General features: G+C 28.8%; 1 protein-coding gene across 2 annotated transcripts; it reads right to left on the bottom strand.

The window, feature by feature from the left end:
* Window positions 1-9451: 9451 nt before the first annotated feature.
* LOC112711376 (cyclin-dependent kinase inhibitor 4) lies at window positions 9452-12648 on the bottom strand. Of its 2 annotated transcripts, none has more exons than XM_025764018.3 (3): window positions 12023-12648; window positions 10068-10274; window positions 9452-9942 (listed from the first exon to the last, which is right to left on the bottom strand). In XM_025764018.3, the coding sequence occupies exons 1-3, from the start codon at window positions 12469-12471 to the stop codon at window positions 9837-9839; spliced, it is 762 nt and encodes a 253-aa protein (XP_025619803.1). In that variant the 5' UTR covers window positions 12472-12648; the 3' UTR covers window positions 9452-9836. The 2 variants fall into 2 exon arrangements, with proteins under 2 accessions (XP_025619803.1, XP_025619804.1); XM_025764019.3 differs by having other exon boundaries at window positions 10068-10271; window positions 12023-12646.
* Window positions 12649-12862: the final 214 nt, after the last annotated feature.

Genomic DNA, 12862 nt, shown 5'->3' with positions numbered 1-12862 from the left:
ATCATATGCATACTATGTGAATTGATTGAGATTGCCTATTTGACTGCATATTACTTGTTATTTGTCTAAATGCCTTATTTGTTCCTATTTGTATATCTCTTGTCTGATATAACTGTGTTTGCTATATTCTATACTTCTGCTGGTGGTTGGGAGGTTTGAAGGAATTGGAAAGGGAAGTATTAGTTAGACTGAAGAATTTTTAGACAAATGCCCTTATATGGTTTAGCTTGTTTATAAGCTTTGATATTATCTAGAGGAAGTTCTAGGATTGCCTTCGACTTTCCTCTATTATTATGTATTATATATGTGGAAGCTGTTACCATGCTGGGGACCTCTGGTTCTCACCCATGCGGATTTTGTGGTTTTCAGATGCAGGACGTGAAGTTTCCCGCTGAGGCATGTTGGAGACTTCTAGATTTGCGAAGATTCTTTGTTCTCGAGACTATGATTTGGTTTATATGTTTTGCTTAGATACTTTTATCTCCATTAAATAATACGAACTGTGATTACTCCTCTTATGGGAGATTTTGGAGATTAGGTTTCTGTTTTTGTGTCCCTTTGGGTTTCCTTTGGGGTTTTTCTTATTTTATCATATGTATATATTGCTATGCTCGGACCGGTTATCTTCGCAGCCGGATTTTGAGTCTTGATATTCCTGTTTTTGACACTCCTTTGTATATATATATAATCTCGTGTCGGTTATCCTCGTTCGTTACGTTATTGATCGGAGTGTTGCGCTTTCGAGTTGCGATTTTTGTTTAACCCTTTTTCTACAAAGGCTCCTAGTTATAATCAATCATTCATACTACTATACGTACTAAATTTTTATTTTAGAGGTCGTAATACCTTGCCATCTCTGAATTATGACTTAAGCATAAGACTCTGTATGGTAGGGTGTTACATTTAACTTCTAGGATAAATAAAAAGATGGGACGTTTTTAATAAATTTGATGATTAAAAAATTATTTATTATAGAACAAGTTAAGTCTATTTCTTGACTATAGGAATATATATAATTTACTCTTGAATGTAACCAAAATAAATATATATTTATTCAATTTTTTAAATTTTACATTAATTATTAAAATTATGATATAATAGATGTACTCTTATAAAAAAATTAAAAATAACTTCATAACTATTTTTTTTGAAAGAAAACATGACTCAATGACTATAGAATATAATTTAAACAACTATAGATAAATAACATAAATAATAAAAAACAGACATAAAATTTAATTTTTTTGTTATTTAGTACAAAAATAAATATAATAAAATAAATTACTATTCTCATACATAATCACATAAAATTTAATTCATTCATTCATAGCATACATATATATATATATATATATATATATATATATATATATATATATATATATATATATATATATATAGGAGGAGAAGTATTTTATACTAGTATTACGTGTGTGTTGTCTGAGACTTTATCTCCTCCCAATTTATACTTACAAGAGGTATTATTTTCAAACCTCATTTAATTCAATCACTCTTAATAACACGAGCCTTCTTCCAACCTTGAAAAATTCAGTCGTCCATGAACATTTATATCACATTTATATCAATAAATAATTTAATTATTTTAATTACCAAAATAATAATTTATAATGTACTTACCAATTTACACTATATTAAAAATTTAGTCCAATTTAAATTATTAATATTTTTTATTATTTTTAAAAATTATATTTAATTATTTATAAATACATATATCTCATTTATACTATAAATGAGATAATTTTTTATGTATAAACAAGATATATAAAAAATTGACAAAAATATACATATGTAACGAAATAAATAAACGTAGTGTAAATTGGTAAGTACGCTACAAATTATTTATTTTGGTAATTAAAATAATTAAATTATTTATTTAAAAAATTTCAAATTTGATGAGATAAATTATAATATCAAATAAATAATTAAAATAAATAAAAATAAAAATTATTAATTAATTAAAATTTATAAATAAATTTAATAATTTCAATAACTTATATACCAATAGAATATATTAAATTTTCAATAATAAATCATCAAAATAAAAAATTCTGTAATAATCATAATTGCTATTTTATTATAAATATATTTTAAAAGTTATAATTAATGTATTGGTAGTTTTACAAAAAAAATATATTAATTAATTAATAATTTTATTAATATACATTAAAAGCTTCATTAATAAAATTTCCTAGAATATTGTGCCAACGTACATTACAATGTTAATAATTTAAAAGAGTTTCAAAACTCCAAACCTTAGGAGAGTATTGTAACATCCACCTTGTTTCTTTATAAATGGTGACCCACGATCTTTGGTCATTTTTTTTAGGGTAAAGTACTAAATTGGGCTCTTATGTTTGGGCCTAATCTTATTTTAGTTTTTAAAATTTAAAGTGTCTTATTTAAATCTAAAAAAGTTTTATTTAATTTTAATGTAGTCTTGCTATAAAGTTAATGTTAAATAATTAACAAAACTCAATTTTCAAATATGAAAAACTTATATAACCGAACTTTTCGATTACCGAGGGGAGTTCTCCGCGCTAGAAGTAACGATGACTTTGTCCTCGTTGTCATCGGTGAACTTCCCTGCAGAAAATGAGTTCTTGACGATGTTCTCCATGTGCTTGAACCAAGATCAGTGGCTTGTAGTGATACATCTGTTGCTGATTCTGTGCCTCTTGAGTTTGTACTTCTTCTTCAAGAAAGAACATTATTGTTTGGTAGAACGATGACATTAATTATTTAATATTGACTTCGCAGCAGGACTACATTGAAACTAAATTAAACTTTTTTAAATTCAAATAAAATACTTTAAACCTTAAGGACCAAAACAGGATTAGCCCCAAACGTAAGGGGACCAATTTAGTACTTTACCCCTTTTTTATTTTGAGTAAAGTATTATTTTTATTCTCAATATTTAAGGTAAGTACTAAAGTTATTTCTATTGTTTACATTATTCTATTTTAAACCTGTAACATTTTAAAATCATCTCAATATTGTCCTGTTGTTAGTGATATGTTAACAAAGTTAACGGTAAAACAAAATTAAGACAGTTTTAAAATATTAAAGACTTAAATAGGATAAAAACATTGGGAATAAAAATGATACATTACTCTTAGAAGAATTACCAAATTAAATAAAATGAAAGTAAATTTTAACGGATTGAATTGCATTACGAATTCAAAATTTTTACTCATCATAGAATACTTGTAAAATGACTAGTGGATAGACTTTTGGAAAAAAAGAAAAAAAAAAAACATGATATATATACACTAAAGTATAAATTATATCTTTTATCTCTAATGTACCGAACTTTTTTAATATTTAATTTAAATAAACTTTATTTTTAACTTTGAAATAAATTTTAATTTTATCCTTCAATAACATCAATTTTTTTACGATACATAATTATTCAATTATTTTATAATCACATCTATGTAAATTACTCTTAATCATATTACTTTTATTCTAAATAAATTTATTTTTTTAATTTTACTCTTTTAGATTTTTTACTCATCATGGACATAAACTTGTAAGAAAGAAAAAAAAGAACATGATACATATATAATAAAGTGTAAATTATAAATTTTTTGTCTCTAATTTATCGAACTTTTTTAATGTTTAATTTAATTAATTTTTTTTAATTTTAAAATAAATTTTAATTTTATCTTTCAATAATATGAATTTTTACGGTAGATAATTATTCAATTATTTTTTTAATCATATTTAAGTAAATTATTCTTAATCATATTATTTTTATTCTAAATAAACTTATTTTTTTAATTTACTCTTAATCAAATTACTTTCTTTTTAAATAAATTTATTTTTTATTAAGAGCAAAATAAAAAAATTTTACATAATTATCTACCATAAAAAATTAAAATTGTTGAAGAAAAATTAAAAATAAAATTTAACTAAATTAGATATTAAAGAAGTTTGGTATATCAGAGACAAAAATATATAATTTATACTTTATTGTATATGTATCATATTTTTTTTCCTTTTTCAAAATTTATCTACTAGCCATTTTACCGGCATGAGTAAAAATCTTGAATTTCTAATACAATTCATTTTGTTAAAATTCGTTATCATTTTACTTGATTTGATAATTTTTTTAAGAATATTGTATCATTTTATCTCTAATATTTTCGTCTTATTTAAGTTCCTAACATTTTAAATCGTCTCAATGTTGTCTTACTGTTAATTTTGTTAACAGATTACTAACGAAATACAAAGAGGTCTTCTACACATACAAGACTTTTTGACATACAAATTTAAACAAGTTGACTCTAACTCAACAAAATTCACGCGCGCGTGAAATTACGTCGTTCTTTGTCATGTTTTTTCTTCTTCTTTATGTTCCTCCTCCAACATTTGTATCTCGTGTTCTTCTTCCTCTTTCTCCTTGTCCTTCTTCTTCTTCTTCTCCTCTTTCTTTTTACTATTGCGGTTGTTGTTGCATTTTTTTTCTTCTTTCTCTTTCTATTAATTTTGTAATATTATATTTTTTTGTTTGATTTTTTCTCCCAAAAAGAATTATGAGAAAATGAAATAAGAAGATGAAGAAGCAGCACCAGAAGATGAGAAGGAGAAATAGAAAAAGTTTTGAATTATGTAGAATTTATCATTATAAAAATACACTAAAATTTTTTCAAAATACACCAAAAAAATTTTAAAATACACCAAAAACGAGAATAGAACAGATCCATCACAATAATAATTCAGATTCAGAACTTCTACATTGAAATTTTGCTATAAATGCGTGCATAAAAATATTTCTTTTAAAGCATTTTCTTCTTCTATTTTTTTTTATTTATTTCTTTCTTTCTTTTAGTTAAATGAATGTAGGTTCGTCATTTTTCAAGTAATTTTGCAATATTATGTATTTTTCTTTTTTTGTTTGATTTTTTTTATTCTTGTTAAAAGAGTAAAACAAGAAGAAACTTGAGAATGTAAAATAAGAAAGAAAAGATGAATAAAAAAAAGAAGATGATGATGATGATGGTGAAAAAGAAGAAGAAGCAACAGAAGATGAAGAGCAGGAGGAAGAGAAAGAATTTTGAATTATGCAGAACTTATAAAAATAGAAATACACCAAAAAAATTTTCAAAACGAGAATAAAACAGATTCATCACAATAATAATTCAGATGGATAACTCTTACACCGAAATTTTGTAACAAATGCATAGAAGTGTTTTCTTTAATGCATTTTTTTCTTCTTCTTTTTTTTCTTATTTCTTTCTTTCTTTTAGTTGAATAAATATAAGTTATTCTCTTCCAAATAATTTTGTAACATTATGTTTCTTCTTCTTCTTTGTTTGATTTTTTTATTTTTATTCTTGTTAAGAGAGTAAAACAAAAAAAACTTGAGAAAGTAAAATAAGAAGGAAAAGATGAATAAGTAAAAAAAGAAGATGATGATGATGGTGAAAAAGAAGAAGAAGCAACAATAGAAGATAATAAGGAGAAAGAAGAGAAAGAGTTTTGAATTATGTAAAACTTATCAGAATAAAAATACACCAAAAAATTTTCACAGTACACCGAAATATTTTTAAAATACACCGAAAGGTTTCTAAAATACACCGAAACGAGAATGGAAACAGATTCATTACAATAATAATTCAGATTCAAAATTTCTATACCGAAATTTTGCTACAAATGCACAAAAATATTTCCTTTAATGCATTTTTTCCTTTTTTTTTTCGTTATTTTTCACTTTCTTTTAATTGAATGAATATAGGTTCATCATCTTTCAAGTAATTTTGCAGCATTATGTGTTTGTTTTTTTTCTTTATTTGATTTTTTTATTTTTATTCTTGTTAAGAGAGAGTAAAAAAAAAGAAACTTGAAAAGGTAAAACAAGAAGAAAAAGATGACTAAGATAAAAAAAAAAAAAGATGATGATGATGGTGAAAAAGAAGAAGAAGCAAAAGCAGAAGATAAGGACGAAGAAGAGGAAGAGTTTTAAATTATACAGAATATCAAAATAAAAATACACCGAAAAATTTTCATATTACACCAAAAGACGACAACGATAATGACGATAATATAAGAAGACGACGATGACTATAACGATGATGAAGATGCCGGAGGAAATAGAGGAAAATGAAGGAGGAGAAAAAATTCTATTGAGAAAAGAAGGAGAAAGAGGAAGATGAGGAGGAGGAGGAAGAAGAAGAGATAGTGTTGGTAACGACGATAACAAAAGAGAAAAATAACAGAAAAAAAAAGAAGAAGAAGAAGAATACAAAATATCAAAGGTGATGAAAAAAAAGAAGAAGCACTTGAGATGAACTAGATTAAAAGACTTATATGTAAAAAATAATTGATACAATAAAGCATCATATAACTAACAAAAATACCTATAACGGTCTAATATGATAAAAAAAAAAAATCAGCCACATCTTTGCCGCAACCAACAAGAGTCAAAGAAAGAATCATGTGTGATTCAGTTTCATTGTCAAGTGTGATCAAGTGGGTGGGCAAATCATGAATACCCCATTTGAATTTACATGCATATAGAAGAAAATAAATAAATAGTACTAATAATCTGTCCAGAGTCCAGACACGCAAACATAATTTAGCAAAAAGAGACCAGTACTACAATACTATAACAGTACTACCACTATTCAATATTCATTGGGAATTGAGGATCTCTAAGTTAATCCCAATACCATTTGTGCATTATCCACCATACATCACTACCACTACATACTCACGTTGAAAGAAACCAACACCACCATTATTCGTTATTCCAATCACCCAACTCCACATGTGCTATGGAATTCCCTACTTACCATATTTTGCACGAAGAATTACTGTTTTTTTGAACTATAGTCACTAGTGCTAACCAATACCTTGTTCTTGGGGTTAATTATTCGTATCATATTCAACCATTTTAATTATTAGATGTTCATAATATTAAAAAATTATAAGTATTCTAAAAATATTAGTATTTTAATAATTTTAACCATTAAATTTAATTATATATTTTATAATAAAAATTAATAAATAAAATTATTAGAACACCAATGTTCTTAAAATACCTGATAATGATCTTCTCATAGTATTTTATATAAGAATATAAAGTAATCATGAGTTTTACACTTTTACAACCAAGAAAAATTAAAATATTATTATTCTATCATTAGATTGGACAAAATCATATAGGGTGCACCATGAACACCGATCTAAGGAGAAATTATAGGGTACAAGACCTTATTTTCACACAATATCATTATTTTTACCTAGGATCAATTGATTGATACTAGAACAATTGTTGGTAACTTTCTAATATTTTTCATCATTAAGAACATGGTGTTAGTTAAGTGGAAAGCTTTGTGTACTACTTCTAATACTTTAATTTTGAGCCTAAAGCTTTTTCAGTGACAAGACAACTAACGACACATGCCTAATGATGGAATAAAATATCATGTCTCAAATTTAGTGTATCTAAGAATCTTTTCAGCCAAAAGTTGTCATTGTGATTTTGCAACTAATTAAAATATTTAAAAAATTAACAACTATTTAAAGGGAAGTGCAAAAAAGAACACAAATCCACCAACAACCCCCTTTTTAAATTTATGGCAGTTTTTTGGATTCCTTGGCCTTTTAACTCATCAGAGACCTTTTTGTTTGTTCTGGCATGACGCTATTCAAAGATTCAATGCTTCATTTGATTGCTTATGAGGAAATCTCTATTGTTCTGAACGTGAAAAAATTTGGTTGCCATAGGGATAAGATAAAACACATTATGGGAATTTTTGTTGGGCATGCTTAGGCATATTGTCTTTAGTAAAGGACTGAAACAATGGCAGCCACATATATGAATTCTAGGCTCAATGATTGATAATCAATAAGTGAACCCTTTAATATTTATAAATTAAAAAACTTTTGTTTGAGAAATTTGGAGGGAAATAGGATTTTTATTTTGCACGATGTTAGTAGATTATGATGGAAAATATGAAACTTCTACAAAGAAAAAGCACCTCATCACTAATTTCTCTTCATTGAGGCTATAATAATCAACAGTTTAAAAAAAAAAATCATAGAATAGTTGCGTTTACTATTTTAAGGTATTTTTTATTTTATTGGGTGATCACTACAAAGGTTTTCGTTCTTCATTGTCAATTTTTTTTCTAAAATAACATTCTAGTAAGTAAACCATATAATTTTGTTCGTTTATATTATTGTTGTGACCGAAATGGTTTATTCAACAAATAAATCTGATTCTGATGAAAATTCCAACTCTTTAAAATTAAAAAATTTTGAAAGTAACAATGGGATTCATTAGAATGCAAAGTTCAATATCTTGTTTGATTAAGATAGTTATGGATTAAAATATTGAAAGATTAAAACCTGAGTTAAAATTTGTGGGAAAAAAAGTACTAGAGTAGATTATACATTTATGAGCAAATTTTTTGGTACATATATTTGCAAAGAATTTATATAATATACTAGTAAAAACTAAAAAGAATTGGCCTCTTGTTAATTTTGACTCAAATCAAATAGACCTGCAAACAGCAAAACTCCAAATTTTGCTGCAAAATAAACTTTATTGTCTCCATATCAGTCAGTCTACTCCAAGACATAACATGGAAAGCAAAATATTAAGATTTTTTTTTTCCATTTTCAAAAGGAAAAAAAATTGCATATTCCAGTTTATATTCTAGTTCATATAGTACATCAATTGTGTTTTATTACAACAGTTATTTGAAAACCACCAAATCCCAACTACTTTCCCTAGTATAATTCCTTATTATTCCATAGATGCAACATCAACCTTAAGCTTCAGAGAAAGATGAGTTTCAAATAACAACGGATAAGGATGTTAATCCAAATTAAACTGAACTATTATTAAAAAATAAATATAAAAAGGTACAAATGCCTCGGTATTGGCCTTTTTATTTTATTAGCAAAACTTAATATATAGTTAACAAAGCTCGAATAAAAACCATCCATTCAGTGAACAAATGAGAATCAGACCCAATATAAAAAAGAGAAATAAATGAGACTTTCCTCCTAAAAAGTGCAAACAGAAATGTACACTCACAGTTCACACTTAATATAGGCCACAAAATAACTTGACCTACTGCTGCAACTACACAGCCAGGGTGAGAAATTTTGTGGCATCAGACTCAAAATGAGAAAGCATCCATTTCCAATTTGCAATGGTGTCCCGCAATGTCAGGGTTATCAAAATTTACGGAGTCGTTTTGTGGAGACATGATAACAGAGAAGACAAAAAGTTGCACTGTTTGCAATGTCCCACCACTATAGGACGCCAAAAAAGACCATCAGGTTTCAGCAATGCAGCTACACGCCACAGAAAAAGCTACCACCATCTTAAACAAATAAATCATTCAGTGACATACCGGGACACATCCAATTTTTAATATAGCAGAAACACAGATGACAAAGGAAGTGTCAAAAGTTTAGACGGGGAAATTTGGGTCTTTATTTTCTAAGAGTTTGTTCAAGGTCCATCAGTACAAGTATAGACAAAGAAAGAGTAAAATACAAAAACAAAGAAGACCTAAGTGAATTCCTGTACCTCATACTGACCTCTTTTTTTTTTTTTTTTCACTTGTCTCTAATCCTACACCCTACAGCCCCTTCCCTTTCCCCCTTCATCTTCAATGATCTGTTAGACAAAGGACTTTGATTTGTATTGTTATGTAATCATCATCACCTCTGTAAGGTTACAGACCATTAGTCTACACAGCTTGAAAGTCCTACTTTCTTTACAAGTAAATAGAAGGTGATGGAAAATGGAAATAACACCACCACCGTTTTTGGCTATGTCTAACCCTGCTACGTTAAGGATGTCTTGATGGAACATTAATGCTGGCCTTGCCAGATTCCAATTTTTCCCATTCATAACGCCCGGGGAGTGGCTTCTCATTCACAGGATCGAAGTTGTACCTGCAGTTGAACCCACATGGGAAGTTATTAAATTAGATTGTTTTGTGATGATGATGGGGGGTGGGGTTGCGACAGTAAATGCGGTTAGGCAAGGAACTAAGAAACGCAAACTGTAGAAAGCATACTTCTCCATGAACTGCCTTTGCTGAGCCTGTTCGATTTCAGCAAAGAATTCATCCATTTCATGTGCCGTTGGAATTTGCCTTCTAGCTGCATTCTCAGCTCTTCGAAAAGCTTCAGTTGAGCAAGTAGGTCTGGTAGTTGAACCTGGGGTCCGAATAATGTCTGGGTCCCTTATCAAACTGCATGGTGTTGATTCCCTAGTGTTTCTGCTGCAAATAATAAAGAGAGCAATTCTATTATACACCAGAAACAACAGAGACATGAGAGACATTTAATGGCAAAAAGTAAAATAACAAGGAAACATCTCAAATAAGTATTGGTCCAAAACAACATTATTGATAAATTTTTCAGGCAAGACCAGCACATTTAGAAAGCAAATAACACATTTAAATCCATTTCAAGTTTCAACTTAATTGATCACATACAGAACATAAAGATATAAAAAGATTCAGTATTGCTCATTGTGTGTACTTAAAAGTGGCATGCAATGCATAAGTCCCTTCCCTTTATAGACATCCATCATTCTCTTAAGATTTTTGAAATTAAAATCAGCCTCCAGAGATACGAATTGAGTAATTTCATCACTGGGCTTCTCCCACTCGTCGTAATTTATTACCTTTGTTGCATAATCCAAATTCAGCAGAACAAGAGTAGAGAAATTAAAATAATATGGTTGCTCAACCAAAAGACAAGTAAAAGTATCAAATTGAGGGAAAGGTTAAATTTTCAGCTCTTTAACAAAGTATCAATACTTTTGATTTTTTTTTTTTTGAAAAAAAAAAGCCACATCAGTAACAGCTTCCTGTTGAACAAAGATTCTGTAGGTATCAACTGCAATAAGATAATATAAATCTATCCGATCTGTGTTGTCAACCTCAATTGGTGGGATATGTTTGGTTGTCGTTGAAAATATTCTGTACGTTACTTTCAAAACGACATCTTCAAATGAACAGGAACCATTTACAGGATATCGGGTGAGCAAGTACAAAGAGAATTTGACAAAGCAAGCACATTAAACACTTTGTAGGAGAATACAAAATCTAATTCTCCGAAAACCTTGAGTGTGGAAACAAAGGATGGTAAAAAAAAATGATTAAAGGACTTTGACAACCAGAAAAGACATAATTGACAAATACATTAACACTCAAATGACTGAAGGGAAGCGGGATTTGGGAAGAACAGTTAGTTAAGAAGAAAATCCTTGTATAAAACCGAATACAACATACAGGTATTCAATGCAAAAATCAACAAACACAAAATATAAACTTAACAATATTTAATCATCTTTTGAACTGAAACTTAGGAACAAATTGCGTGACAGTGAACCAAGGAACAAAACCTAATTAAAAATAATACTCATCCCCCTTCCCATGAAGTTCTACAGTTAGTAACAGAATGCTTGCATTTCAAGAATGTTCAGACAAACAAAACACAATAACAACCACATAAAAATAAACGATTTCCAGCTTCAGATTCAGCTCCTTCTTTGTCTCGCATCTTCTCTTTGAACCAAATAAACCATAAATCTCAATAATAAGGTACACATTGACCATGATCTTGTTAACAGTTCATCACAGAAAAAGAACTACACAAAAATATGAAAGAAAAACAACAATCTCAGAAACACTGCATCACCCCACGGCATTAACTAAATTTCAAATGCAGACCAATCAAATAATAATAATAATAATAATAATAATAATAATAATAAATAAATAAATAAATAAATAAATAAATAAATAAATTAAACTAAAAGAAAACTCGTTTTCAGCTTTACTCACTCTCTAATATCGCGTTTACAAAATCAAATACCACCAAAGAAAGCCGTTCCAATTGAAAATTCAACAATCAAATTCAAAATAAAAATAAAATAAAAATAAAACGTAAAAAAAAATAATCAACTAACAAAAAATAAATAACGAATAGACCGCGGGTTAAAATTAAACGACAAACTCACCTCTCTCTACCTTCAAAATCCAACACATTTTCCCCAAACGACGCTTCTTCAGCAGCACCAGCACCAGCACCTTCGTCAACATTCTCATGCACGACCCCTTTCTCCTTCTCCTCCTCCTCCTTCGGGCCTTCCTCAGCTTCGGACCTGATCCCGAGCCTGTGACCAGAGCTAGGGTTCGGTAGCGGTGACTTAGGGTTCTGGTTGTTCCTTGGACGCTTTGAAGAATTGGAGGAATCATTGGATGGAATCGAAATGGGAGGCTTGTGGAGGCGGCGACTTCGGAGCTGGAGGTAGCTGCCGGCGGCGGCGGAAGAGGAAGAAAGCTCCGGCGACTGGGATTTCTGGAGGGCTAGGGTTTTGGCGCGGGTTCGAACACCGAAGTAAGATGTTGTGGTGTCTAATAGCGAGACTTCGCCTTTGGGTTTGGCTTTCTTCATGTACTTTCCCATTGAGACCCTCACAGAGAGAGAGAGAGAGAGAGAGAGAGAGAAAGGAAGAAGCTCAGAGCAGAGAAGAGCGAGAAAGAAGAATACAAAGACGAGAGAAAAGAGGTGAAAGGAGCAAAGTGGGGTTTGTTTTTCAGTTTTTTTTAGGACAGAGAAAGATGTGAGACAAGGAAAAAAGAAAAAACGGGCGAATATTTTGCTATTTATAATCCTCTTCTCATTGTTTTTTTTGGCGACTCTTCTTATTATTATTTGTGATTACTGTCTAGCGACTTAGTGACTAATTTTTTAACATATGGATAATTTTAAGGTTTTTTATTTAAATTAAATAAATTTTTATTTATAGAAATACATAAAATAAATATTATTTAAAAAATACGCAAGGTGACATATT

This window comes from Arachis hypogaea, chromosome 9 (genome assembly GCF_003086295.3).
Source record: "Arachis hypogaea cultivar Tifrunner chromosome 9, arahy.Tifrunner.gnm2.J5K5, whole genome shotgun sequence".
NCBI lineage: Eukaryota > Viridiplantae > Streptophyta > Magnoliopsida > Fabales > Fabaceae > Arachis > Arachis hypogaea.
The sequence above is the reverse complement of the archived record's forward strand: the minus strand, read 5'-3'. Positions and strand labels throughout refer to the sequence as shown.

Bases quoted from the DNA above. Each gene is read 5' to 3' on its own strand.
- LOC112711376 (XM_025764018.3), bottom strand. From the start codon at position 12,471: ATGGGAAAGTACATGAAGAAAGCCAAACCCAAAGGCGAAGTCTCGCTA. The intron at 10,275-12,022 runs GTGAGTTTGTCG...TATTATTTGCAG, and splicing joins GATTTTGAAGGTAGAGAGAG to CAGAAACACTAGGGAATCAA. The intron at 9,943-10,067 runs GTATGCTTTCTA...GTTCAACTGCAG, and splicing joins CAAAGGCAGTTCATGGAGAA to GTACAACTTCGATCCTGTGA.